The 27,889-nt window shown below is 45.3% G+C and overlaps 1 protein-coding gene across 1 annotated transcript in view; it reads right to left on the bottom strand.

Moving 5' to 3' along the window:
* The window catches only part of ESR1 (estrogen receptor 1), a 1,629,997-nt gene that overhangs the window by 1,504,738 nt on the left and 97,370 nt on the right, over positions 1–27,889 (bottom strand). The window contains exon 2 of the mRNA XM_078648772.1: positions 6,396–6,586. Within this exon, the coding sequence (XP_078504898.1) occupies positions 6,396–6,586 (191 nt within the window). The remainder of the gene's footprint in view (positions 1–6,395; positions 6,587–27,889) is intronic.

Below are 27,889 nucleotides of genomic sequence, written 5' to 3'. Positions count from 1 at the left end.
AACCAGATCTGCAAGGAATGAGTTAATCGAGTACACACAAATCTTCTTCAAGTGTAGCTAGCTGACAATCATTGTACTTCTTATCCCCCAGTGACACACATACATTTACCAGCCTAATAAACTTAACTTGTATGGAATTCAAAAATAATTTCACTTCAGAGATGTGGATCCCTTTGCATCTGGCTTCTAAGATACTAAAACATCCATTGCGTATTTGTTGAATGGCAAGCTCATCAAACCTCCTGACATGCTCCCCTGCATATTAGGGTAGGCAAATTAATATACATGTACACATTAATCAAATATGAGTAAATTGGCTGGATCCTCACAAACCAATGTTTCGTGAAAACATAAGTCAGATTATACTTGTGTAAATGTTCTCATATTTCCTAACTTCATTAGCCTCTTCATCCCATGAAAATTCCAACATAAAACCCTTAAGATATGCGGGGAGCTTTCATCATAGTGGATATCACTTAGTGGCGGTGTAATATCAGCCTCAGTACTTAAGGCACTAAAACGGTTGTCTGACATGATACAGATATCCTCAAGCTTATGTACTGTAACTGTAATTTCCCCTTCCCCAACATTCACTTGACTTTTGTTGGGTCTTTCTGATCTTGTATCCCAAGATACATACATTTGCTTTGTGGTTAGGACAGCATGATTCCTTAGAAACTCTCTACTCAACCCAGAAAAATGTCCTCAAGTCCAAATATCCGTAATCCATTCTTATTCAAATCCTGTTTTGCTTCCACTCCCAAAAGGGGAAAAAATCAGACCTTTGCCACCTCTGCGCCGTGCTAATCATTTACAAATCCTACATGTTTCAAATCTTTTGAGGTAATAAAGTTCATGGTTACACAATTTTTGAAGACTTGCAAGAGGCCCCTCTGTTTAGTGATCTCAACTTTTCTCCCTTTCTTCCCCCACTACCAATATCCATGTAAATACAATAATTTCATCAATCTCTCAATTCCCTATTGCCTTGCTTCTTCAAGAAATTATCTGATCTTATAACATTTACCTTTGTCACTTTGGCATTTTTTGCATTCACCATTATGCCAGAGGGCTTCCTATGATCCTTCTCATAATTACAAGTATCAACTGAGGTTTCATCATGACTTCCCTTTAACATTCCTAATAATATAAGGAGACTTATTTGTCTTACCACTACATGCCAAGAGTGACTTCTTTTGCTTCTTCATCTTAATCCCTATTTTCCTCCTTTTCCCCATATAATCTACTTCTTTCTTTTTGGCAAGATAAATGCATTTTCTTGTTTCAAATTATTTAAACCATCACAATATAAAAACAACATTCTACTTAATAGTGATAAAACTGCGCAAAACATAATATAGCTTGTTCAGTTCCTACATTTAGATCTCATAGCAGCCATTATTAGCTGGGCGCAAGATATACTCAATTAGAAGGCTAATCCACTAAACTGCAAGGTGCGGTGTTATAGAACATAGTGATTGGGACAGATTTCAAGCACGAGGTAAAAGGGTTTGGGATTTGTGTTCAGGTCCAATGAAGAACAAGTGGGGTGACCTAAAATGGACAGGGTGGCTGAAAAGGTTAAAAACGTTTTCAGAAGCCCTAATACAAACGTTATTCTCCTGCAATTGAAAAGTCCAGTTAAAATAAGATGGCGACAACGATGCAGTCCTTACTCAAGAGGTTTGCTAGGCTTCCAAAACTTCTGTAGAGGAATAGGTATTAAAAACGTGCATCATGCATTACAAGTGGCAAGAGTCCCTTTAGCGAATTCTATGGGTAAAATGACATTTTAGCCTTTGATTGAATGAACTGCCATTGCACCCAACTTGGAAACATTTATTGTGACTATACTCTGCTGTTCAGATTGCTTTTTCAAAGCAGGGCAGATACTGCAAAGCCACCCAGCGCAGACTGAACTTTGGAAAATAACAGGTGCAATACGATGTAGTGGGCAATGCTGTGGACGGGCTAGATGCTAAGGTGAAAGTTTATGAGTGGAGATCTCCTCTCCTATGCTTGTGTAGAAGTAACTACATACATGCATCATTATTAAAGTGACCCAAGGATACCCACAGGGCACTACATTGTCTCCAATAACAACTAGAAACTGTACTACAAAACTCAATGCTACATTTAGCTTTCCTTCCTAAACTGATCATGTCCAGTGATGTTTTCAATTTACTGACGTTTATCCTTTCAAAGGAAGCCAAACTCAACAATATCGCTGGGTACAAGAAAATTAGATGGACCTGGATCCCGTTTCCACCCAAAAGTCCCCTTCTGTAAAACTAGGAGTGCCGCCTGACTCTGGCTTTTTATGTGATTTGGGTAATCTGTAGTCCTCAGGTATTTTGCCCATGTTCCATGACAGGTCTAGGACTAACTATTTCTACTGAGAACCAATTTATCAAATTCAACCAGTGCTTAATTTATACATATATCCATAAATAAGTGTAGGTCCCCAAACGTTGACTGAGGAGGCAGTGTGTGTATGAATGGAGGTAGGCCTTACCTGCACCTGAAGTGACACAACCTCCTGGAGCCTCTGATCCCCTTTCCTAGCTACCTGCCAAATGGATGTACTGTCTGCCTCACCATGAGCAACATTGGCACCGACAAGTAGAGAGAAAGTTTCATCTGTTCCCACTGTAGTTCACGGAGAAAGAAGAAGGGCTGCCAGTGCTAGGAAATAGTGAAGGCAATTTGAATAGGACATAAAAGAAGGACTCATTTGCTGCCCTTTTAAAATAAGGAAGATGCAGAGCGCAGCAGAGTAAGAGGTGACAAAGAGTCTCACCCCTTAAATAGGGGCTGATGATGCCGACTGGCAACCAGCAGCACAAATTACCCACTGAATTTAACCCAAATATTTCGGAGAGTATCTGGCTAATAGAGATCACTTCTCGCTAAGTCTATGTCACCAGCCATCTCAAATGAACAATTTTAATTTGCAGCATTCCCAGAACCTGTTGTATTTAAATACAAACAACCTCAAAATACCTAAAAAATACTGGTGTGTTACTCTTAAGCCCAATTTAATGCAAGTTATTAACATTATTGGATAGATGAGCATGTGCTGCTCTTTGAAACCATCAATACCCAATACATCTTTCACACTACTATTTCTGTCTGTTTTAGTACCCTATAGTATGTGTTACATACATATTAAAACTAAATAAATATATAAATAAATGAGCATATCATAAATATTCAATTTTTACTGAGCAATCAGTGCTGATGAAGGCACTCACCTAGAGAAGAAAGGTGTCTCTTTTGATAGCAAAATGTCAAATTAAGTGCCAGCCACACAATGACTTTAGGTAAGATGCTCATATTGCGCCATGTCACCTTACAGGCTGTTTTAAGGCATTCTGAAATATTTTCTCAATGGATACATTTTGTCTGGTGCTATGTTGTCTCGCATGAGTTAACAGGCTAACCTTAGGATGGCGCGCAAAGCAATGGGGGTAGAACTGAACCTGGGCATGTATACTATAAACAACAATTGGTTCTGTCGGGTAGACAGCAATTTCTTTGTAATTCAGTCTCTTTTGACATCCTGACGGCGGCCGGATTCTGGCTGCCGTCATGATGTCAAAAGAGGCTGAATGATGCCTCAATCAAATAGATGTGCCTTGTCTGACATTTAGTGCTACATATTGGCGTGATTCTGTTAGATTTACACTGAACACAAGTGAGACATTATTTGTCATTCAACTTCTCATCTGAACCACCTCAACTAATCTGGCTGTGAGTGTCGTGATTCTCCTAGACATTCAGAATTCGATTATGGATGTCCAGATGGATGATCCCACTGGTGCCTTCTACCTCTAGACCGAACTCGTCAATTGGGAGTCAGCCTCCTTTCTAATATCCGGCTGTCCTATACTACTCCTGTCCTGATGAAGACCCGTTTTTGACCTCCTCAACTTAGGCTGTTTCTTAGGGTTGAAACGTTGATGGTTTTCTTGTCCATTCATGTCCGTGAATACCCTTCTAGCACAGAATCTATAGCATCATTAGGCTAAGGGCGATTGATTTTGAATTTGTAACTGGACCTGTTTTTGTTGTAAATATATGTACAGTATTATGTCACTCTTGTGTATAAATACACAGAATTTGTCACTTTTGCACTATACTCACTATGTCACTATGATCACGCTCACATGTGCCGTTTTTATCAATTGATTTACCGGACAGCCTTTTGTTCATTTTGATTAGGCGTGGCAATTGTTGACCCATTGTATGAATAATCAAAAAACAAACAGTAAATATTTTGCTCATTTTTGATAATAATATACTTTATCAGTCCTTCTGTGTGTTTCTTGAACATTTTAATCACCTTTTTAAATATAAAGAATTACAAAGAAATTCCTGTCTACCCGACAGAACTGATTGTTGTTTATAGTAACCTTAGGATGGCAGCTGTCATGTTTAACAATTTCTGGGCCGATTACGATGCGGTCAGAAACAGCTCTGACTGTCGGTCAGAGCCGATCCGACTGTTGGTTGGAGATGTTCCGACCACATCGTAACCTGCCGGTCCGATTCCTTTCCAACCAACCCATTACGATGGAATCGGTCAAAAAGGAAAGTGACCAGTCATTCCAATTGGCTTTGATGAGTTTGAAGAGCCCATCCGCCAGTCGGAATGCTTTCAGTAAACCCAAGAGCGGCTCTTTCCGCCCGTGGGATTACGATGTTGGTTTCCGACAGCCTTTGTGTGCCTGCCTTTCCTACATTGTTGGATTCCGACACATTTCTGTGCCAGCCTTTCCGACACAGAAAGGCTGTTGGAACTCGACTTTGGTGCGCCCCCAGCAGGGCCCCCATGGGTGCACGGCCTGCAGCTGCAGGCATAGAGGGCACCTATGGTGCTCCCCTGTTGATCTCTGCACCCCATCAAAGGCACCTTGAGGTGCCTGCCACGCGGTGCGGGGATGAACTGAACCTCCTATTTAACAATGCGAGCATGCATTTCGGACAGAATGCATGATCCCATTGTAAAGTATAGGCATCGGATGCATCCTAATTAGTCAGTCGGGACCGCCCACCAGGTGTCGGTCAGTCCCTTGACAGAGACGCTGTCGGGCGAAGGAAACCCTGCCCAACAATGTACTTGGGCCATAAGTGGTTAGCCACACAATTGGAGACCCTGGCAAGGGATTTCTGCCAGACCTGTCCCGTTTTCATGCCCTCCTGGGTGAGAGGTATATGTATCACTGTTCTTAGTCATGGAAGGCAAGGAATTCCCATGTTCTGTTATCAACACTTGGTCGAGCCACAGTGTAGATGAAAATTTTGCAGGGTTTGGCCTGGCGAAATCTGGCTTCCAATCAAATATATACCACTTGATTGAACCCGGGCAAATAATGTTATCTTTTTCTTGTTTCTTTTATCTACAAAACATTAGAAGAAACAATTCGGCGCGTTCTGCGTCATATACAAGAAATCAACATGTTAACTTGTTTAAACGTGATAAAGTATGACGTCATGGACTGCGCAAGAAATCGGTTTAGTGATATTCGGTGACATTGGACATTTACAGTGTGATAGGTATAGCAAAATTACACTGGTTATGGCCAACAGACATTTTTCCAATTTTAAAACCGTCTGCGACTTGCGAGTACTTTCTTGGCACACTGTATTCAGTTAGTTCTGTCAAATTTACGGAAACATAAAGGGGCAGATTTATGTTAACTGGCGCATCCCCAGGGATGCGCCAGTTAACATGCGCCACAGTGCGCCACTGCTCCGCCACCCATGGTGCGCCGCATTTATGATGCGGCGCACCATGGTGCAAGGCAGTGAAGATGCGTGACGCATCTCTCGGCGCACGGGCGGCATATTGCAGGAGTCATGTCGCATGTGCGACATGACTCCTGCAATGCACAGGGGCCACCTGTTCAATGTATGGTGCGTCACCCTTACGCCTGCTTTAAGCAGGCGTAAGGAATTGACGTAGAAAGTGGCTGAGTGAAATCTCATAGATTTCACTCAGCCACTTTTAGGAGGCGTTCCTGCGCAGGAACGCCCCCCCCTGCGCAGGAACGCCTCCTTATGGCGCAGGGGTTTCCAACGTGACGCATCTCCTAGATGCGTCACGTTGTAAATAGGGCGCATTGTTTGCGCCGCCGTTGCGTCACATTACGTGACGCAATTGCGGTGCAAGGAGGCGCAAGAGCCTCATAAATCTGCCCCAAAGTATCTAAATGTATTCGATCTTCATAATTAGGAGAGTAGCCAATTCTTTCCACGTTAATTTAATACTGAGTTCGAGCTTGAAATGCATTTTGTTGACTTAACACAGTGAATCGCAATTAATTATCATATTCGCAATGTGAATGTTCAATCACGACATTTCATTTTCTCGAATCCCACCCGCCAATTACCTTGAATGCTTCTTTTGAAGAAGGCCTTGCAGCCCTCGCAGGACCAGACCCCATAGTGGTACCCCGAGGCGTAGTCACTGCAAACTGCGCAATACCGTGTCTCCTTCGTGGACTCCATAGACGGGCTCCCCTTCTCGCTCGCCGTAGAGGTCCGCTCCCGGCCAGGCGGCCGTCGGAGATCAGAGCTCGGCCTGAAAAAACATAATCTGCAAGTTGAGCTTTTGAAACAAAAAATGTGGTCAGTTTGCACAAAGCATCTCTTATATTAACAGCTATAAATTGATTTCAAACCCTTTTATTTCTTTATTTATGACCCTTTTATGGCCTCTGATGCTGCGAACTTTGAAATGCAAAATGGTCCTTATGCACTCTTAGTAATTATCAGCCTGATTCATGTACAGGCCGTTTTGCGTGGCCCTAATAGCGAATCATAGCGACTCGCTATTGAGGACACGCAAAACGGCATTCATGTAGGAATTGCTAATTAAATAGCGATTCCTACATGTTCTTTATTTGCGAGTAGCAATTTGCTACTCGCAAAAACTCCCCATTCATTCCTATGGGCCAAGAGGCCCATAGGAATGAATGGGGAGTATCCCTTAATTGCGAGTAGCAATTTGCTACTCGCAAATAAGATAGCGATTTTAAGGGTGCCAGGGGTGTCCAAAGGACACCCTGTAGCACCCCTAAAAAGCACATTTGAACAGGTGTTGCGCACACACATGTCCAAAGGACATGTGTGTGTGCAACATGCAACTTAGAAAAATGCTTTTTAAAGCATTTCTCTGAGTATCTGCTATTTACCGAGAGGTCTGACCTCTCGGTAAATAGCGGCCCCAAAAGTGCAAAATCGCAAATTTTTTTTGTGTCATGAATAGCATTTGAGGAATCTCTAATAGAGATTCCTTAAATGCCATTCCTCGCAAATATGCGAATTCTTACATAGCGATTTTTGCATTTGGGATTGTGAATACCAAATGCAAAAATCGCACTCGCAAAGGGCCAGATTCTCAGAATCTGGCCCTTTTGCGAGCGCTATTGGCTACATGAATCAGGCTGTTTCTCTTTTGGATGTTCTTCGCATGTCACTGCCTTTACTCCCACCCGCAGTTCTGATAGACTGTACCATGTAATACTGTGTAATATTGTATAACTCATGCTTCTTTCTGCTGAGTGGTTCTGTACTTAACAAATATTATTATCAAACTCGGGAAGAATCAAGGTTGTACTATCATCATATTATTGTGATTACGTTCGAAATTACAAATTATTTTAACAAGTATTTTCTACTTCAGTAAGACCACCAGACTGAGATGGAAATTACTTAGAAACTGTTAACATTTTCTTGTTCAGTAGGAAATGCATAAAATAGAATTCACATATAGAATAGGGAGACATGGATCGCATCAACTAATGTCTTTAAAATCTGCTGATGATGGCAGTATTAGCCATTAAATACCCTCTCTTTGTGTTTTGAGACTGAGCCACAGACATGGATCAATGAAAAAGGAGGGAGTTGCATTGTCAATGGTCGAGAGTTATAATGCTATTAGAACATTAGGTCCGCTGTGGGATGAATGTTCCAATTTAAGCATGGAAAAACAAAAAATAAACATTACAATTTTGTAGCCTACATCAGCTATTATAACCCACTGCCATGTCAATACTTTCAATAAAGTGTTTCAAAATTCCAAAGTTGTAACTCACATCGTGGAATTACTGAACTTGGAGCCATTAAACAATGTCAGGTATTGATTGACCTACAACTAACCTACCTTACAAATTTGAGCCACTGGTGATAGAGCATTGTAGGACTGACTCCAATGCCAATAACTTTATTAGCACTCAACTGTGTGAATTGTGTCATTTCATCCACCCCCCTCAAGTTCAATATTTGTATTATCACATAACTGTGTGAATGCTGTCATTCCTCCTGCTTTTTGTTGTGAGTGGTCCGAGGAAACAGTCATGAATTATCATTATTGCTGGAAACGCAGTTGAATGAGTTGAACAAAGTGGTGACCAGTAGGTCATGAGGTCGACTTCGCCTTCCAAGTCCCTTGTTCCCCAACGGCCTGTAAACTGTACACAACAAACTCCATGAATGTAACATTGTTATTTGTGGCACTTAGATATAGCAAAAGTGTGGTGTTAAGTGCTATAAAAAATACAAGTTTAGGGTCTTCACACAGCCTACGGACACTTTCATGGAATATAGGGGGGTATAGAAGGCAGCTATCCCAAGACACCTTTAGAGATAAGCTGGGTAGCCATGATATTTTGTGTCTTCAAGAGTCCTGGCTGTGTGAAATACCCGAACCTATAGACGGCTTTTTTATGCTCACTAAAGAGGCAGTACGAATGAATCTAAGGTGCCCCTCAGGCGGGTTGATCACGTTGGTATCTTCCAAAAGAGCCAATAAAATAACTAATCTAAAAGTGAAATGTAGGTGGCTATTAGCCTGCCAGGTAGAACTGTATAGGGGTATGCGAGCAAGGGAACAAATAGTTGTGATCAATGTATATATTCAGCCAGGTGCAATAATAGATTATGAAAAGCAACTAGATCTGCTGGAGAAGGATCTAGAGGATATTAGTACAACAAAAGCATCATATTTGATAATGATCTTAGTTGTTGTTGTTGTAAAAGCTTTAATTCGATACGTAAATATCTTAAAAGCGGTACATACAAAAATACATTTTCAAGGCTTACAGTAACATACAGTTGTAATTACTAAAATAATGGAGTAAAATGCAATAAATAGTTAAAAAGAGAATGAAATTGAAATAGAAAGCCTTTTAGCTCGGATCACCCAAGCCCATTTTAAAAACTTTGAAACACCACAAACAATGGAGGGGGATGTATCAGTCAATAAAATGCGAAGGGCCACCAGATGCTATCGTGTACCTAAGAGCCTGCACAATGGTATTAGCCAGCGCCTCCTTGGGGCACAATAGTCTGGACATTCGAAGAAAAAATGTGCCACCGTCTCCACCCGTGACGAGCACACGGCACAGAAGGGTGAGGACTGGGAAGATGAAGATCTCCACCTGGACACCAAGTTGGCCAAAGGTAAGGTGCCCACTCTGAGTTTGAAGTAGAGAGCCCTGTCCAGGGGAATGGAGATTAGGTCCAAATAAGGCTCATAAGCAACCACGTCTTTAATTCTCAAGAATGCTGCGGTCGAATTGCAGTGACGAGGATTGCGAATGAGTTTAGTGGTTATCCAGTCCCAATATAGCTTCTTTAGGGTGGCTTTCGGAGGGGCAGAGCGAGTAACCCAGGAATCTTCCAAACCCAGCTCCACCAGTAGGCTCTTGATGTCCCTTAGCCATTTGATTCAATGCCATCCCTCCATAGCAATTACCTCGGACAGACCTGCTGCATAGGAGGCTAGGTGAGGCCGTAATCGCGCCTGGTCCGCAATTGATTTGCAGCCCAATTCATGAAGCACTGGGACTGTCGGTGTGCTCGATGGGAGTACCAAGAGATCTTTCAGGAATTTACTTTCTGCCTTGGCTAATACCTCCAGGTTTGTGGAACCCCACAACTCCGCCCCATACAAAGCCGCAGCAACCCCTCTTGCTTTATAAATATCTATAGCTGGGGAGATACAATGTTTGGGGGATGAACGATGTTCCCTAAGTAGGGCACCCGTCACCCTTTTGTGGTTAAGCAACATCTTTTGAATATGTGGGGTCCAGCTCATGGAGTTACTGAGGCGAATCCCCAAATAATCAAACTCACGGACCCTCTCCAGGGGAACGGTATTTAGAATCGGAGGGGGCCCTAGCTTTTTGGGAGGGTTCATAGTCAGGAATTTGGTCTTGTCTACGTTAATTATCAGGCCCCTAAGGGAGCTGAACTCCTGGAAGCGGGTGAGGAGCTTTTGGAGACCCTGAGGTGTCTTTGCAATAAGCAGAGTATCGTCGGCAAAGAGCAGGGTGGGGATCCGGGTTCCCACCAGGGACGGAGCATCTGCAGGTTCCTTAAGCAGGTGCTCAACCACACCATTCAAATACAATGAGAATAGTGTGGGAGCCAGCACACATCCCTGGTGGACACCCCTGCGCACTGGAATTCTGTTGGTTTTCTCCCCGTTCTTGCCCCACCGCACCTGTGCATAGTTGTCTGAATGAAGTTTAATCAGACGCGACAGGATGTAGGCGGGCAGACCCAGCCCCTGCAAAACCCTCCATAGCTCCTCCCTCGGTACTAGGTCAAAGGCAGTCTTCAGGTCAATAAAGGCCAGATAAAGACTGCCCTTGCCCAGCACCACCACCTTCCAGTACAGGAGCATCAACCTGAATGCTTGTTCTATCGTCCCTGTACCTGAGCGGAAACCCGCCTGGAAGTCTGACAGTATTTTGTGCTCATCTGCCCATTGGAGGACCCTCCCCAAAATCACCTTCCCTGTCACCTTTTGGGAAGAGTCAATTAGGCTGATGGGCCTGTAGTTAGCGGGGTTGTCCCGACACCCCTTTTTGAATATCGGGACAACCTCCGCCCCCTTCCAGGAATCAGGTACCAGTGCGCCCTTCATGATTGCATTTAATAACGCAGCGACCAATTGTCTCCATTCCTTGGAATTGGCACGAAGCAAGTCACCGGGTATCCCATCCGGCCCCGCAGCCTTTCGTGGGACCAGGGACTTGATTACAGCCTCCACCTCCCTCTCAGTAAAATCATCCATGTCCCTAACCGTTGAGTCGTCCTCCAAGACAAAGGACTCGCTGATGACCCCTTCGGGATGAGAATACAGGGCCTCGAAGTGAGTGTACCAGAGCTGGGCAGGGATGTTGCATGTAACCAGCGAAACATCTGGCCTATTCTTATCCCTAATCAAACTCCAGAAGCCCCTTGCGTCCTTTCCCTTGCTTGCAACCAAAAGATCTTCCCAAAACTTCTCCTCCCACTCCCTTTTCGCTGCCTTTATGGTGAGAGAATAGTCCTTCCTTGCTGTTCTAACTGCTAGTGGGGACTTGGATTTAACAGCCCCTATCAAGGCCTTTTTCTGGGACCTGCATTTGGTCGTGTACCAGCCCCGTCTTGACCAGGATTCATTCCTGTTGGACATACCCGCGGCACTGCTGGACGAGACGAAGAATTTGCTCAGAGCCCCAATTAGGGCACAGAAAACCTGCGTAGCCTCCTTAGGTGCACTAAGCAATGGGCCCAAATTGCTCTGGGCTACAACCAGCAGGGCCCCTATGGCGGATAGTTTCTCACTGGACAGGGCGATCTTAGGCCATTTTAACCGCCTCCCGCAGTTAGCTACACTGAACGTCTGGGTGTTGGGTGCCATCAAAGGTTGTTGAGACCCGACCTTACCCCTTAGCCACTCCGGAGACAGAATAAGAGATAGAAGATTATGATCGCTTTCGATACTCTTAATAATCTCCATGTCGCTCAGAGTGTTCCATAAACATACGTCGAGAAGAATATAATCAATTCTCGATGTATGATTGGGCCTATTGTATGTGTGTGCACCCTTCAGGTCAGATTTGGACCTCCCATTTACCGCCCTCAGATCGAATTCCAAATTGAATGCGTTGATCTGCAACGCCACTTGCGTCCACTTCTTAATGGGGGGCAGAGCCAGGGCCGGAATCCCCTTTCTCGCATCCTCCTCTTCTATGCCTAGCATTTCATCGAGGCCCAGGGGCTCGAACGTGCAATTTAGATCACCCGCCACCAAGGTGCACGAGTTCCTTGGCCGTTGCCTTAGGAGATATTCCAGAAGTGCAAGGGTGGCCGGTTGCACTCCTCCCCTAGTACCTCTAGCATAGACATTAAAAATGTCTAAGATCAGGCGACCCCGGGAATCCTTCAACGTAATGTTGAGGATATCAGGAGAATTTGTGGGATGTTCCTCCACCCTACAATCCAGGGAGACAGCAACCCAAATGAGGAGTCCCCCCGAGGGGCGCCCCCTCCCTGCCTGGGACATGACAGCGGGAACAAAGTGGGACGAGTAGCCCACCTTATGGCAGGGCTCCACGGCCCATGTCTCCTGGAATATGCAGATGGAGTATCCCTCCACAAGGGCATTCCAGTCAGACAACTCCAGCTTCCTGTCGATTCCCGCGATGTTCCAGCTGAAAATCCTGAGAACTGGATCCGTCACAGCTGCAACACCGCCGGAGTCGAGACCATTACCCCCTGCCAGAGAGTCCAGAAGCACTAGGCTGCTGACCCCTCCTTGCCCATCTGGAATCTGATTTCTCTCATGCGTGGGAGTGGGGATTACTCTGCTCGGGGAGGGTGTGACAAGATCCGCTGACAGCCCACTCGAATCAGAGTCACCAACAGATTTGCCAACTCCGGAGGCCTCCCCAAGATTAGGTTTGTTTCAATATCCCGGAGGTCTCCACCCAGGTGATGACCAGACTGCCTGAGGATAAAGTAGTGGTTTAACAGGGAAATCAAAACAGTTGGAGCTATTACTCCGTCCCGTGCCGAAATCTCGACCAGTCGGGGTTGGGACTTGTCTAGGATAAAAAACGTTAAATCCACTATGCCGATTCCCTGCCCCCCAGAATTGGGTTTGTAGTCGCAAATAGTTTGTGCTACTCTTCTGTCCCTAAAATTGACCACCACGCAGTCTCCTTCCGCTAGCTTGTGTCCGTAACCCACCCAATTTACCCTTCTGGCTCCTATAATGTGTCCATCAAGGCCCCTTGCAAGGGGTCTGTTGGACTCAAGCCAGTGCATAGTTTTGTTTAATAAAGCTTGGGGGGATTCATTGTGACCAGCCTTCAGTGTGGGTATATTTATAAGGACAGCAACATACGGGTGGCAGTCAGGGGGCAAGTTCATTGGAGGAGATTTAGGGGCAGTTTTGAAAAATACGGCTTTATTGGCAACGTTTGATGATTGTGTTTGTGGGTGTGTAGGCGGATGGTTAAAAATCAGAGAATCGGCTGGGCAGGCCTGAGAAGTGGCTTTACCTTTGCCCAGCCCCTTTGGGGTTCCCTTTGTTTTTACTGGGCCTCTCCCCCCTGGCAGCTCAGCCCGACCCGGCACTTTGGGGTGCTTAGAGATACTAGGAAGAGCTTGCGCTCTTTGACCAGCACTCCCCGAGGAAGCCCCCAGCGACACTGCGGGTGCAATGTCAGTCGGCTGAAGGGTTACTACACTAGCCGAAGGGGTTACATCAGGCAAGGCATGCTGAGACACCATGGTAGTACTGTCTGGGGAGGTCCCTCCCTGCCCCTCCTCCCTTATCTTGGAATGGAGTTTGATAAGTGCTTTCAGCGAGAAGAAGCTATCCAGGGTTGATTGTTCAAGCCTGTCTAGCCCATCTCCCATCCCTGCTACTCTGTCGGCAATCGGAGACAACAGTGATTTCAACAACCCCTCGATTTGTGCAAAGATAGCCGGGGCACAAGAAGACAAAGGCTGGTGGGTTGGAACAGGAAGGGCACTTACATTTACTGCGGTGGAGCCCGTCCCCTTAAATAGAAAAGTGAAATTTGTTGGACATTTGGAACCTAAGCCCTTGGAACCCTGTTTCCGTGCTTTCTTGTACAGTTTCAGGGAGCTCCTTTTGAACGGGCTAGCAATCCTTTTCCTTTTCCTTTTAGTTAATGCCGAGATCTTAGGGACCAGCAGCGATTTGCCTAGCGACTTAGGATTTCCCGCTGTAGGAGGGGTTGACACAGAGCTGGTTATAGTAACAGGGGAAACAATAGGAGGGGATGCCTCAATGCCATCGACCTCTGGATCGTGAGTAGATGATGCAGCCAGGCTTTCCAGTCTGTCAATACTAGCCCTCAATGACACAAGCCGTGGTTCGTCGGATGTATGAGGAGAGGTTAAAGGGGGAGCAGAATTGTTTATGGGTGACTCTGCCAGAGCTATAGAGCCCAAGGATGATCTCTTAGACGGATTTAGCTCCTGCGAAAGCCGCCGCTCCGTCATAGCTATCTCCTTCTCTATGACGGCTGCTACCCGCGTGATAAATGTGTCCATGGTGCCTATGACACCGCTTGGACACCCTCCGCCACCTCCCCTCAAGCTCTTCCCTGAGCGGCTGGTCATTAGCTCGTGCTATAAAGGAAGAGCGAATACTCTCACTAGTGTTAATAGGTCCACCTGTGCTGTGTCAGTCACCGATGACAGAGGGGGGGCCCAGCCCAGCCTCAGACAGCCCCTGACTGCCACAGACTGCCCGCCCTTTGCCCGGGCTTCGCTCGGCATTCCGCTCGCGTTCCGCTGAGCGCCGTTTGTGGTTGTAAGTAGGAAGTGGTGTGGGCGGGGGGCGTGGTTTCGAGGGGGCGTGGCCACGATCTACCAAGCTGTGCAGGGACTCCTGGTCTATCCAGTCCCTGCCTCTCGCTGTCCTGCTCGAAGTAGTCGAGTGTTCTTTCTGCTCCTCCCGGGTCCTGTGCAGCAGCAGCTCCAAGCCCCTCGCTTTAACCCACGAAGCGGCACCCGCAAAGCGGGTGCGGCGAGAAGTAGCGCGGTCAGCGGTATCCCTCTGCCGTCAGGGATAGAGGGCAACCCAGGGTCCTCGTCAGGTAAGCTCTCCCACCAAGCACCTGAATTCGCACGCTTTTGACTCTCAGCTAGGCGGGGGGCGTGGTTTCGAGGGGGCGCGGCCACGATCTCCCAAGCTGTGCAGGGACTCCTGGTCTATCGAGTCCCTGCCTCTCGCTGTCCTGCTCGAAGTAGTCGAGTGTTCTTTGTGCTCCTCCCGGGTCCTGTGCAGCAGCAGCTCCAAGCCCCTCGCTTCAACCCGCGAAGCGGCATCCGCGAAGCGGGTGCGGCGAGAAGTAGCGCGGTATCCCTCTGCCGTGAGGGATAGAGGGCAACCCAGGGTCCTCGTCAGGTAAGCTCTCCCCTTAGTAAATTTTAATCATAAACTAGATCCTTCCCATTGCGACAAACTTTTTAAGGATCTTTTAACCATTGCACAAGTACCAGAAGCAAGTTTTGCTGGCGCTTGCAATTCCGCACGAGATAAACATTTAGTAAGATTTCTAGGATCCATAGGATTATTTAGTGCCTATGGACGGTTTAATACCGACTGCCCTGCAAGGAAGACTTTCCGCATAGGGAATCAGAATTGCCCAATTGACTACGCCTTTGTAAATGCTTCGTATTTCAAGGAAGTAGAACGATTTGAAATACTGCAGTGTGAAGGTAGTGACCACTGGCCTTTACAATTACTAATAAAGATGGAACAAGAGTTGCAAAGAGAAAAAGTGGTTCCCTTACAGATTGAATACCCTAGACGTATAACTACGCGCATAACAGAGGACAGCCTGAAATTGGTCAATAATTTAATAATTGATTACAAGGCTGTGGATGAAGCGGTTCAAGGTGATACAATTTTAACCCGGTATGAGCATATAATAGATCAGGTTGTAAATTGTCTAAGGATTCAGGTAAAAACAGGGCCCGCCCTTAAGAAAAAACCGAGAACAAATGGATGGTTTAATAATGAGTGTAGGAAGTTAAAATTGAGGGTACGAAAATGGGAAAGACAGTTAAGAAAAAGGCCAACTAAAGGAACTTTGGAGAGCCTTCAAGGGGCAAAACAAGAATATAAAAATAAATTGAGAGACAGCAAATTGGAATATACGGCCAAAAATTAGGATACAATGTTAGAATATATAAATACAAATAATATGAGATAATTCTGGCGCCTGGTAAAAGAGGGAGACGTACAGGAGGAAATGCGGTGTTTAGTGGGGGAAGACGTTTGGGCTAGCCATTTGAGTAAACTGTACAATGGTTCAAATAGGGAAAAGACCTTGGAAATAAGGTACGAGGAGTCAGAACTACAAGGGCTGTACTTCTCTATCAAAAACATAAAAGAAACTATTTAATTCCGAAAGCTAACTAAAGCAGCAGGGCCAGATAATCTACCTGCAATCATTTTAAAAAATAGTACAGATTGGTGGGCAAGGTTTCTAAATGAGACCTTTCAACATATTATAACTTTGGGCATTTTCCCAGAAAGTTGGAAGGGGGCTATAGTGAGGCCAATTTATAAAAAAGAGGACGCCACACTCCCTCAGAATTACCGCTTTATTTGTTTGCTGGATGTAGGGGAGAAAGTTTTCTCTAAAATACTACTAGGCGTAGTGAAATCCTAGGCATAGCAGTATAACCTGATACCAATAGAGCAAGGTGGGTTCCAGGAGGGCCATTCAACCATTGACCATTGCCTCAGTCTATGGGCAATGGCAAAAAAGGCAATCGAAGTGCGAGGTAATCTGTTTTGCTGCTTTGTGGATTTCTGAGCTGCCTTCGATTCAGTAGAACGTAGCCTACTGTGGAGCATGCTAGTAGAGCTCGGAATCAACAAGGCAGTACTTGCTTTAATCAAAGAAATGCACTCAAGCAATTGGGCTAGGGTTATCTTGGATACTCAGGGAACCCTATCTAACAAAATCCAGATAATGAATGGTTTGCGGCAGGACTGTGTTCTTGCCCCATTGCTATTCTCCTTATTTTTATCTGATTTACCCAATATATTGATTACGGCAGGTGGCGTAAGTCCAAAGATGGGAGGCACCCATATATCTTGTCTGTTATATGCAGATGACTTAGTGATAATGGATATGACAGAGCTGGGCTTGCAAAAAAATCTGGATATCTTTCATAAATATTGAAAAAAAAAATGCCTCACGGTCAACTTAGAAAAGAGCAAAATAATGGTATTGGGAAAAAAGAAGAGCTTCCTGTACTGTAAATTGGGAGAGGTTAGAGTGGGAGAAGTGAATAGATACAAATACTTAGGTATGTGGTTCGATAATAAGTTAAATTGGAGGGATCACATTCAGTCACTCAAATTAAAGGCACTCTCCTCAGTGTGGGGCCTCAAACACTTCAAGCAAAAGTATGGAGGTCCCTCTCTGCGGCCAATTCTATTGGCTTTTAATGCATTGGTACGCTCACAGTTCCAATACGGTGTAGAGGTATTATATATGGGAGGTAAATCAGATTGGAAGTTAGAAGAGGGTAAATGTGTCAAACAGCTCCTTGCACTCCCCCAGTCAACAATGATACAGGCTGTTTGAGTGGAATGTCACCTTACAGCCTGGAATTTTCAGGGTATGCCAGCAGTATTGAATTTTTGGCAGAGAATGAATGGAGAGGGGCCCACTAAAATAGCAAATCTCTGTAAAAAAGAAATAGAAGCTAGCGAACTAAATTGGGCTTCCCAAGCTAGAATTAGGCTAGATAAGTTGTGTGTAAAACAATCCCTAGAACCAGACCAATGGAGGTTGGGGCAGCAGATTCCCAAGTCGGCGATGCGTGCAAATATTAATTCAAAGGCCTGAGAGGAAGATTTGGGTGATTTGAGGAGTTAATCGTCCTCTAGGTTCTTTATAAACGGGTGGACCAATGATCAAATATTCCCCTATATCTGGGCCATGCCTAACCCAAAACTTAGAAATATAATCTTGAAATTTAGAGTGGGCCTGAACCCATGCAACACAGATTGGAAGATAAAATCTGCTATGATGAATGAACAAGGCTTGTGCACATGTGGTTTACAAGTAAAATGCAACGGCCCACATATTCTGTTAGACTACTTGTGGTCCTTGGAAGAGAGGAAAATATTTTTGAGACCCCTTTTTATTGTCTATGAAATCTTTAGTAGGGATTAAGCGCTTAGCTTGCTGATAAATATGAGATTTTTAAATGTGACATGTGCAATGGGAAGATTTATTTTTTTTAAAACAATTTTTATTGTTGAGAAACAAAGCAAACATTGGGCATAGTCAAGGTTTACATTGTACATATCAATTGAGCACGATAAATAAGGCGAAGCATAGTGGATACAGCATATCAGTACAAGGAGACGATAGTATTGCAGTCTGGACATCTACACAATAACACCACCCCATCCCAGGATTATCTTGTCCCCCCTCATTTTCATTCCGAATCAGTATCACTATTCATCTGAGGCGGTTCACAAATAAGCCCCCTATATTCATTCCAGGCTCCCCAAATTTTGGCCCACTTTCGCTGACACCTCCGATTTAAGTATACCGCCTTTTCAGCAACCATCGCTGAGTCCATATCTGAACTCCAGGCACTAAGCGCTGGTACCACAGAAGACCCCCAGGCCCTGGCCACATTTCGTATAGCGTACATAATACCAATCGTTGCCCAGTCTTGTAGGGGGTTACTCAGCTCATTAGGCTCCCAAATGTTCAACAAACAACGGCGTGGTTCAGGGAGTAGCGAAATGTGAACCACTTGTGATATAGTCCGCATAACCTTGGACCAAAAACAAACAATCAATGGGCAATCCCAGATAGTGTGGTAGAATGTCCCCACTTCCCCGCAGCCTCTCAAGCAGCACTTATGTGTGATTCTACCTATTCTATGTAGTGTGACCCTAGTATAATAAACTCAATGTAAGACTTTCAATTGTATTAGTCTGAGCCGCGATGGCACAGCAACCTCCTGAGGCGAGAAGAGCGCGGTCTGCCAGTCCGACTCATCATATTCACCTATCTCCGCAGTCCAGGCCGTTCTAAGTCTTTCCATGGGGTCCGGCATATTGTTGACCAGCTTACGGTAGACTAATGAGGTCGCCTTTTTCAGCATGAGTTCTGTGAGCATTCTATCTTCTAAAGGAGTGGATTCTGGTAGCTTTCCTTCAATCGGAAGCACAGACTTGAGGGCATGACTGATTTGCAGGTAGCGGAAACGTTCCGCCTCCACCAAGTTGAATTGGGCCGCTAGCTGGTCAAAGGTGAGGATTGCACCCCGCCTATAGAGGTCTCCAACCGTCGATATGCCTATGCGGTCCCAGGCCTCAAATCCCTTACTATTACATAGTCGGCCGAGGCGTCGCGATGCCCAGAGTGGCGTCATCTGCGTGATCGCGTTCTTACATTTGAGGTGGGCAGATGCCAGGTACCACAGCCTTACTGTGTGAGCCGTGGGGCCCAGCAGGGCCGCCGCACCTCTAGGGTCATAGAGCGCGGCCATCACTCCTCCGCCCCCTAGGTTGTATCTATCGCCTTGAACGCAGGCTCAGTCTGCGGAGAGTGGAGCCAGTGATTTATAGTCCAGAACCAGAGAGACGGACCGCTGACCAGAGTGGAGCAGAGCGGAGCGAAGCAGGAGTAGAAGCGGAGCGGGAGGCTTGCCTTAACATCACGACCGAAAGAACCCCCGCCTGCCAGCGGACTAGTAGGCAGTCCAACTAGCGGTGCCTACCCACTCCTGCAGCGATCACCAAAACTGAGACCAAGTAGTCGGGTCTCAAGCGCACGGAGCAGAGAGGAGCAGAGCAGGAGGCTCGTAGGCAACTCCGCGTCCGAAAGTGGCCCCGCCTGTCCGCCGGCCCGCTGGGTGCCCGTAGCGCGATTTGAAGCGATTTGAGGCGCGGCCGGCAGCCCGGGCGAAGGTGGCAACCCGCGGTCAGCCGACGGCACCTAAGGCGAGGCCGAGCACCCAGGTCTCTACGGTGTGAAACGCAGGGCGGCGGCGGCCCTGGTGGAGAACGCAACCTGTGCAGTTGAGGGCCCACCGTCGACCTGCGGAGCGGAGGAGATCGGGGCACGGACTGAGGTGGACCGGAGTGGGAGGAGCGGACCAGTGACGGCGCTCCGAAGCGCCAGTGGCGCTCCAGCACTGAAGTGGCTCGAGGTGTTGCTGAGGAGCCCCGGGATCTGGTGGACTCTGAGGAAGGATACGGCCAGCTTGAGTGGTGGCCTCCGACAGCTGGACGGTGAGAGGGGCGCCTGGGTTTGGGGAAGGAGGTGGTGGTGATTTGAGCGGTCAACGCTGCCATTCCCCACCCGAGTGACCCCCCCCACAGCGCCCTTCGCCCTCGAAGAGTGCCCACTCAGCCATTTGTCTTGCGCCTAGAGGGATTTTGGCGCCTCTTCACAACCCACAAACTCGCCAGGTAACACGTGGGGCAGTCCAAAATAAATACCCCCCCGGGAAGGCGGAACAACTGCCTCTCCAAGATAAGGAAATGGCTTTTAAGAAACTGAGGTCGCGAACCATTTTTATGAAACGAATGGGAACTGAAGAGGCCATTAGGAAGTCCTCCAATAAAGCGGTGAAAAGTGGACGGATAATAAGGACCCCTGCAATAACTAATTATTTCTCCACACTTATCACCAATGACCGAACAGAAAGTCTACCGCAAAACGAAGGAATAAAACCTGAGTTGAAGGAGGGTGGAGAAAACATATCGGGAGTTTCACAGGACCAATCTGGTGATCAAAATCTAACAAACCCTGAATTTGATCCTGAACAAAAAAACAGTCCATCAATTATAGAGGAATCCCCCTTGGAATCTGACTTATCTGGCATAATTACCTCCAGTCCATTAAACATCCAACGCAGTACTGACTGTAACAACTCACGTCCAGAAACAATTGTCAAGGAGGACGATAAGAAGCTGGAATCGCAAATAAGGCCAGAGGAGATATTTACCAGTACACTACAAAAATCCCCGGTTGATCTCGATTATTCACCAGACCTTCACTTGTTTAAATCTTCCAGCTTAACTAATCACGACACTCCTGTGTCTAAGTCACTTCTCATCCTGCAAGAAATTTTAGAGTCTGTTCTTTCATTCTTAGGCCATATTCTGGAGTATTCAGACCAAACCCTTGATGTCCAAATAGGAATTCTAAAATTCCTAGTAGAAGAAAAAAGAAAAAAAGACCACACCGAGTCTACAAAAATACAAGAAACCCCAGTAACCATTCTAAAGGCAACAAGTAATAACAATATCAACAACACGCTACAAGATCAGGGAAAAAGCGACATCGGTACTCAAACGAAAGGAATATCAAACAAGGGATCTCAGAATAACAATCAGGAGCCAATTATATATTCCCTAAAGAAACTCTTCAGCGAAGATACAATTAACGTCCACAACCAATATCCTATTTTCGCAAATACCAAAAATAAACCAACAACGTCCAATTCGGTGACTGATCAAGAAAAGAAGGCTAACATCATTCTCGACGGCGAACAAGCGAGGGATACACAAAGAATCAAGAAGAACCAAGAAGGAGCTGGGAAAAAAAGAGGAAAACCGCAACGAAGAATCAAAAAGAAGAAAGCGCGTAGGCTCAAATTCCAGAAAGCAATAATCCCCCCTGCATCCCAGCACGAGCACGAAGAAAGCACGAAAACACTGACTCCCACAAAGGGAACAAATCGAAACGCGGCAGCAAACGCAGACATTAAAATTCCTCAACAAAATACCACTTTAAATCCAAGAGCCGAAAAATTTCACTTCAATCGAACAACCTCAGGGTCAAGGGAGCCCTTCAAAGGGCCAGAAGACTACGACAAAAAAGTCCCACCCGGGGAAGAAACATCGTCAAAATATTTACAAATAACAGAGCTCTTTCCCACAGATAGTGTCCAACTAAATCGTGGCAGAATAGTCAATCTTTTCCAACGTATTACTCCGTTACAAACCTTAACAAGAAAAGAGATTGACTTAGTAATATTCCCAGATAAAGAAAATACCAAAACAGCGGTGGTAGTATTTTGGTCACCGGTGTTACCAGGGATCATCCTAAGAGAACAGGAGACCTTACATAAATATGGCTACGATTTAATCCCAACACAGGAAACCACAGTCAAAAATCCGAAAAAATTGTTCAAAGGACCCTTATGGGAAAACCCCCATACTCACAACAAAATTAACTATAGTACAGATGACTCAGTAACAAATCCAAATCCAAATCAAAATCTAAGGATTTTAGTAAAGAACGGAGAAAGAGAAGTTTGGAGCCAAGACGCGGAAGCAAAGGAAGTAGCAAAAATGCTCCAGTCATGGTCATGGATCTCTGAAGCACTGAACGGTGGGAAAAATGCGAAGTATACGACCCAATCCGTTTAGCAACGGCCTTTCGATAACATCTTGGAACATGGCAGGGAAAACTACAGATAAAATGACGGAAGCCACAAAAACTCGACCGGACATATTGGTATTACAGGAAACCTGGTCAATAAAAACTTTTAACCAGGACGGTTACTTTGTTTATGACACCCCTACGCAGGAAGCCAAACGGGGACCCGCTAAGGGAGGGATAGCTATCCTATTAAGGGATGAGTATCTCTGGGCCCAAGAGATTCTTGACACCAATTCTAAGCAATTCCAGTGTATAAAGATCAGGATGGAGACTCATTCCTTAGACCCTCAAAAAGGTCTATTACTTTTCAATGTATACGTCCCCCCCGGAACAAAGAACGATGTCCAATTTGAGGAAACCCTTGACGCCATTCAGCAAATAATCGAAGCTCAGTCTTATCTGCCATACCTGATCATGGGTGATTTCAACGGCAAAATATCAAACACCGAAATCTCCAACTGGGCGAACTGGTATAAAGATGAAGCTTTAGAAATACCGGTGCCTACATGCCCGACCAGAAGCAGGGCTGATAAAAGGGGGAAAATGCTATTAGTGTCACTTCCAATATTAAATGGAATTATATTGAACGGGAACGTGGAAGGAGACATCCCTGCATCCCACACAAGACGGGAAATGTCACCCTTTCAATCCTAGATTATATGATCTGCAGCATGGAGTTGTTTGAGTCCGCTTCACATCTTCGCACCTACTTCACTGAAGAGAGTGACCACACAATCCTACTATTACACACGCAATGGAAAATAAGCACCTGCTTACCTAGTCAAATCATGTATAAACACAGTACAGTAGAGACAAAAATAAACCAAAGGCGGATCTACTGGAACTCAACTATGTTAGACAAAATAAATACCTTAATTGACACAAACCATCTTTTATTCATAGAATACTCCACTGACATATAACAAACTTTGAATCCATTATCGAGAATCTAAAGCAAGTCTTTCAAAACAAATTGCAACAAGCTGTATCAGTAAAGAATAAAAACAAAAATTCACCCTTGAATTCTGCAATTGCAAAAAGACTAAGCAAACTTATTAGAGCTCAATATGTGGACCGCTCAATCTCAAGGCAGGTAGAAAGTAACAAACTGAAAAATCAATTCAAGCGAGAAAAGCGTCGTTTAAAAAGAATAACGCAGGACAAAAACTGGGTCGACTTAAAAATTGCGGCAAAAAAGCGCAACCAACGATCATACTGGTCATTAATTGCAAAGGAAACCGGAACAAAAAAGGCCCTGCACTCCATCCCAGTTCCACCTCAAGAATGGGAAATCAACCTGACAGCTTTGTACAGAGTAAACACGAGTAATGAAGCGGCCGAAAACACAGAGAATAATAGCGAAGGAAACAACGCTCCGATCGGATACGCCTCTCCGTTCTCAATAGAAATGCATATCCGAAAGGCGAGATCCACAGGCGCCTCCGGCCCAGACCAAATACCAATCAAGGTCCTACAGGCTGACCCTAAGGGCTGGAGTAAGATGCTCTCTCCCCTTTTTAACTTCATCTTCAAAACAGGAACAGTGCCAAAATCCTGGAAGGGGAGTATCATAATACCGATTTTTAAAAAAGGATCAAGACATCAGGCTGGTAACTATCGCCAAATAGCATTACTAGATGCTACGGGGAAAATCTTCGCCGCTGAAGTGTTGGACCAACTCAAAAACTGGGCATTTTCTCAGGATTTAATTCCCTTATATCAGGCCGGTTTCAGGCCAAAGCACTTGGTTATTGATAACATCGCGATATTACAAACAATCCTCGACAAATACGTTGTAGGAAAATCCCAAACGGTATACGCAGCTTTCATAGATTTTTCTACCGCATTTGATCGAGTAGACAGACCATCTCTCTGGAAAAAACTGAGGTAGCTAAGAATTCCTGAACAATTATTACAAATCATAATTACACTACATTCGCACACGTGGTGCTAAGTGCAAATGGGGTGTGAAAAGGGCCTGACCAACATTATTCCAACAGCAAATGGACTCAAGCAAGGGTGTCTCCTAGCCCCCTTGTTATTTTCACTATACCTTAGTGATTTGCCTCAGCACCTGCAACAAGTGCCAAGTCTGCCTCCAAAGATCGCTGCCCAAAACTTTCACGCTCTCTTATACGCAGACGATATTGTAATGTTAGATCTTACGCCCTTTGGTCTGCAAAGACTTTTAGACACCCTGAACAAATACACTCAGGAAAACTTCTTAATTCCAAATCTCACAAAGACAAAAATAGTTTCCTTCTCAGGAAGAAAAAGTACCAAATTCCGTTGGAAACTCGGTGCTGGAACAATAGAAGAGACTGACGAATACACTTACTTGGGCAGGATTTTTACTTAGACATTAAAAAACAATTCACAGATTGATAACCTGACTAGGAAATCCGAGGTGCATGCTGGAGCCCTTCAAAGACTATACACGGCTTCAGGTAATAGACATTTTTCAGCCCTTCTCAAAGTATATAGTACAAAGATACCTCCAGTTTTATCATTTGCTTTGGAATACATTCCAATAAAACAGTGGTCATTCCTGGACCAAAAAGAAGGGAAGATACTGAGGAAAATGCTGAAGGTATCACAATCTATTCCGGTGCAAGCCCTTCGTCTCAAATTATCAATCACGAGTTCGTATTCAAGAGCCATTGCAAACGTCATCAGGTGGGCATATAACCTGCTGCACGCAAAGGATGGAACTCTCCGTTCACTACTTAAAGCCGAGACTTTCGACTGTGATGCTTCGAAACAAATATTCTTCAGCAACATGTCCACTGCATTTAAACTAGCTGAGATCAATGTTAACCTGCTGCTTACGTGTACTCCATCACAACTGAAACTTTTTAAAAAATGTTTTACCCCCAGACTCAGTTACGATCTTGACTTTTCACATTGTGCCAAATTGACTCTGTATAAAAGCTTTGCGGAAACAATTGCACCTAAGCAAGTGCAACAATACATAGACTTTAATCTTTCGCACGGAGCTAGGAGAACAATCATCCTGTTACGGCTTGGCATTCTACCAGTGCTAACCATAACATCAAGATGGCACCTAAATGGATCTTCATTATGTAACCTCTGCTACGGAGGGGAGCAGGATGTAGAACATCTTTTATTCACATGCCCTAATCCAAAAGTAGTGGCAGCTAGGACATAACATCTGAATCCTATATACATTAACTGCCGTATTACTACTGTAAAGGACTTGATCACAGTATGTAAATTTCCCCCCAATGAATTAGTTTGTTATAACTTTTATAAATTTTTAAAACCTTTTTTAGCTTTGTATTAATATGAAATTCTAAAAGCATTTGTAACTGAATTTTACCGTACAAAATTTGTGGTCCTCAGCAGAGTACCAAAACAAATAAAATAAACTTGAACTTATAGTCCTTAGTTGAGCTGCCCAATAATACAATTGGATATCTTGGAGCGCGATGCCTCCATCTAACCCTCTTACTAACTTTTGTTGGGAAATGCGCGCCGGTTTGTCCCCCTAAAGCAGGCCAGAAACCAATGCGTTTATGGACTTAAAATATTTTAGAGGCACGAGAAACGGAGTATTTTCCAGGATATAAAGCAGTCGTGGTAATGTCATCATTTTAAATAACGCAGCTTTACCTAGAAGGGTCAGCGGTAGGGTGTGCCAATGCCTCACATCCGTACGGAATCGTTCAAGTGGTGGTAGTAAATTGCGCTGGTAAAAGATCTCCTGACTTGGTGTCACCCACACCCCCAGATATTTAAAGGGTCCATCAGTGACCTTCAGGGGGCAGCCGTCCGGAAAGCGCGGTGGGGGCCCTTTAAGGACAAATAAAACCGATTTGGACCAATTGATTGTATATCCTGAAGCTCGCCCAAAAATCTCACAGATGTTAAGAAGAACCATGAGTGAACGCCTGGGGAGAGTTAAATAAAGAAGAATATCATCGGCATATAGCGATATGCGGTCCTCCCAGGACTCAGTCCAGTAGAGACCCTTTATCATGGGGTCCCACCGTATCCATGCTGCCAACGGCTCCAAGATCAATGCGAAAAGCAGTGGCGATAGGGGTCATCCCTGATGCGTACCGCGGCCCAGCCGGAAATCCCTGGAAATATGGCCATTGGCTACAACATGTGCAAGTGGATTGGTATACAGGAGGTTCACCCAGGCACAAAACTTTGGTTCAAAGCCCAGATGTCGCAATACCGCAAATAGATACGGCCACTCGACCATGTCGAAGGCCATTCGTGCATCTAAGGACAGGATCACAGCCGTTCCGATAGAGCCGGGATCTGCGCCAGGACCGCATGTACTCGTCTTAAGTTGAGGGCAGTGCTCCTGTTTGGCATGAATCCGGATTGATCCGAATAAATAAGGGTCTCCAAATGCGGGGTTAGTCGTATGGCTATAATTTTGGCCAGTATTTTGGCCTCCGCATTTAATAATGAAATAGTACTATATGATGTACATTCGTTCGGGGGTTTGCCAGGTTTTGGTATGGCTATAATCGTAGCTGTCCGCTGATCTCGGGGCAATTCCCCCGTAGCCAAGCTGTCTTCAAACATTCGCAACAGATGCGGAGCCGCGTGATCAGAGACGCGCTTGTAAAGTTCTATGGGGACCCCATTTGGCCCCAGGGCCTTGCCTGACTGCAAAGAATGAATAGCACCCAGGACCTCATCTATCGTAAAGTCCGACTCCAACAGTTCGGCATCTGAGTCCGAAAGGGAGGGCATTTGGATGTCTTTAATGTAGGTCTGTGCCTCCTCAGAGGACATACAGGAGGAGGAGGTGTAAACCTCTTCGTAATAATTGGCCAAGGTGTCTACTATATCCATAGGGGTAGTGTATACTTTACCGTCGGCAGAGCGAAGCTGCGCTATCGTCCTCTGGGCCCTGTCTTTCTTTTCCAGCCATGCCAGAAGTCTCCCTGCCTTATCTCCAACCTCATATACAAGATGTTGAGTGCGCATAAGCCGCTGTCTGACCTGCACTCGCTGATACTCCGTGAATTCTGTCTGCTTAAGGTGTAACTGGCGCTTAGCCTCCTCAGTTGGATCAGAATCATGTGTGGATTGTAAAACGTCCAGGTCGAACTCTAGTGTTCTAAGGTCTTCTTGCACAGTCCGTTTGTGACCTGTTATGGAGGCTATCGCCTGGCCCCGTAGTACCGTTTTGTATGCTTCCCACAGGACCCCAGGCGAGTCAACGGAAGCGCTATTTTCTTGGACGTAGCATTTCGTAGCCGCGACTAGGTCTTTTCTGATTTGTGGAATTTGTAAATAATAAGGCAAGATTGGGAAGATGCGCCTCCGAGTTTTCACCTAAGAGGAGTATATCAAGGAGACTGAGGAATGATCCGAGATACCCCTCGGGCCTATCTTTACCTCAGTTATATGGGGCAAGCTGTCTGCAGAGACCAAAAAAATTATCAATACGTGAGAGACTACTGTGTACCCCTGAGTAAAAGGTGTAGCCTCGATCCCCGGGGTGTTTGAACCTCCAGCCATCCGTAAGACCCATAGCCTCTACATAGCCAGTCAGCCGCTCTTTATGCAGCCCTGCCACCCTGCTGGGGTGATGGTCAAGTCCCTCGTCTACAACCGCATTGAAATCTCCGCCCATT

The sequence above is a fragment of the Lissotriton helveticus genome, chromosome 6 (assembly GCF_964261635.1).
Source record: "Lissotriton helveticus chromosome 6, aLisHel1.1, whole genome shotgun sequence".
Lineage (NCBI taxonomy): Eukaryota > Metazoa > Chordata > Amphibia > Caudata > Salamandridae > Lissotriton > Lissotriton helveticus.
This window is presented reverse-complemented; position numbering and strand designations above follow the sequence as displayed.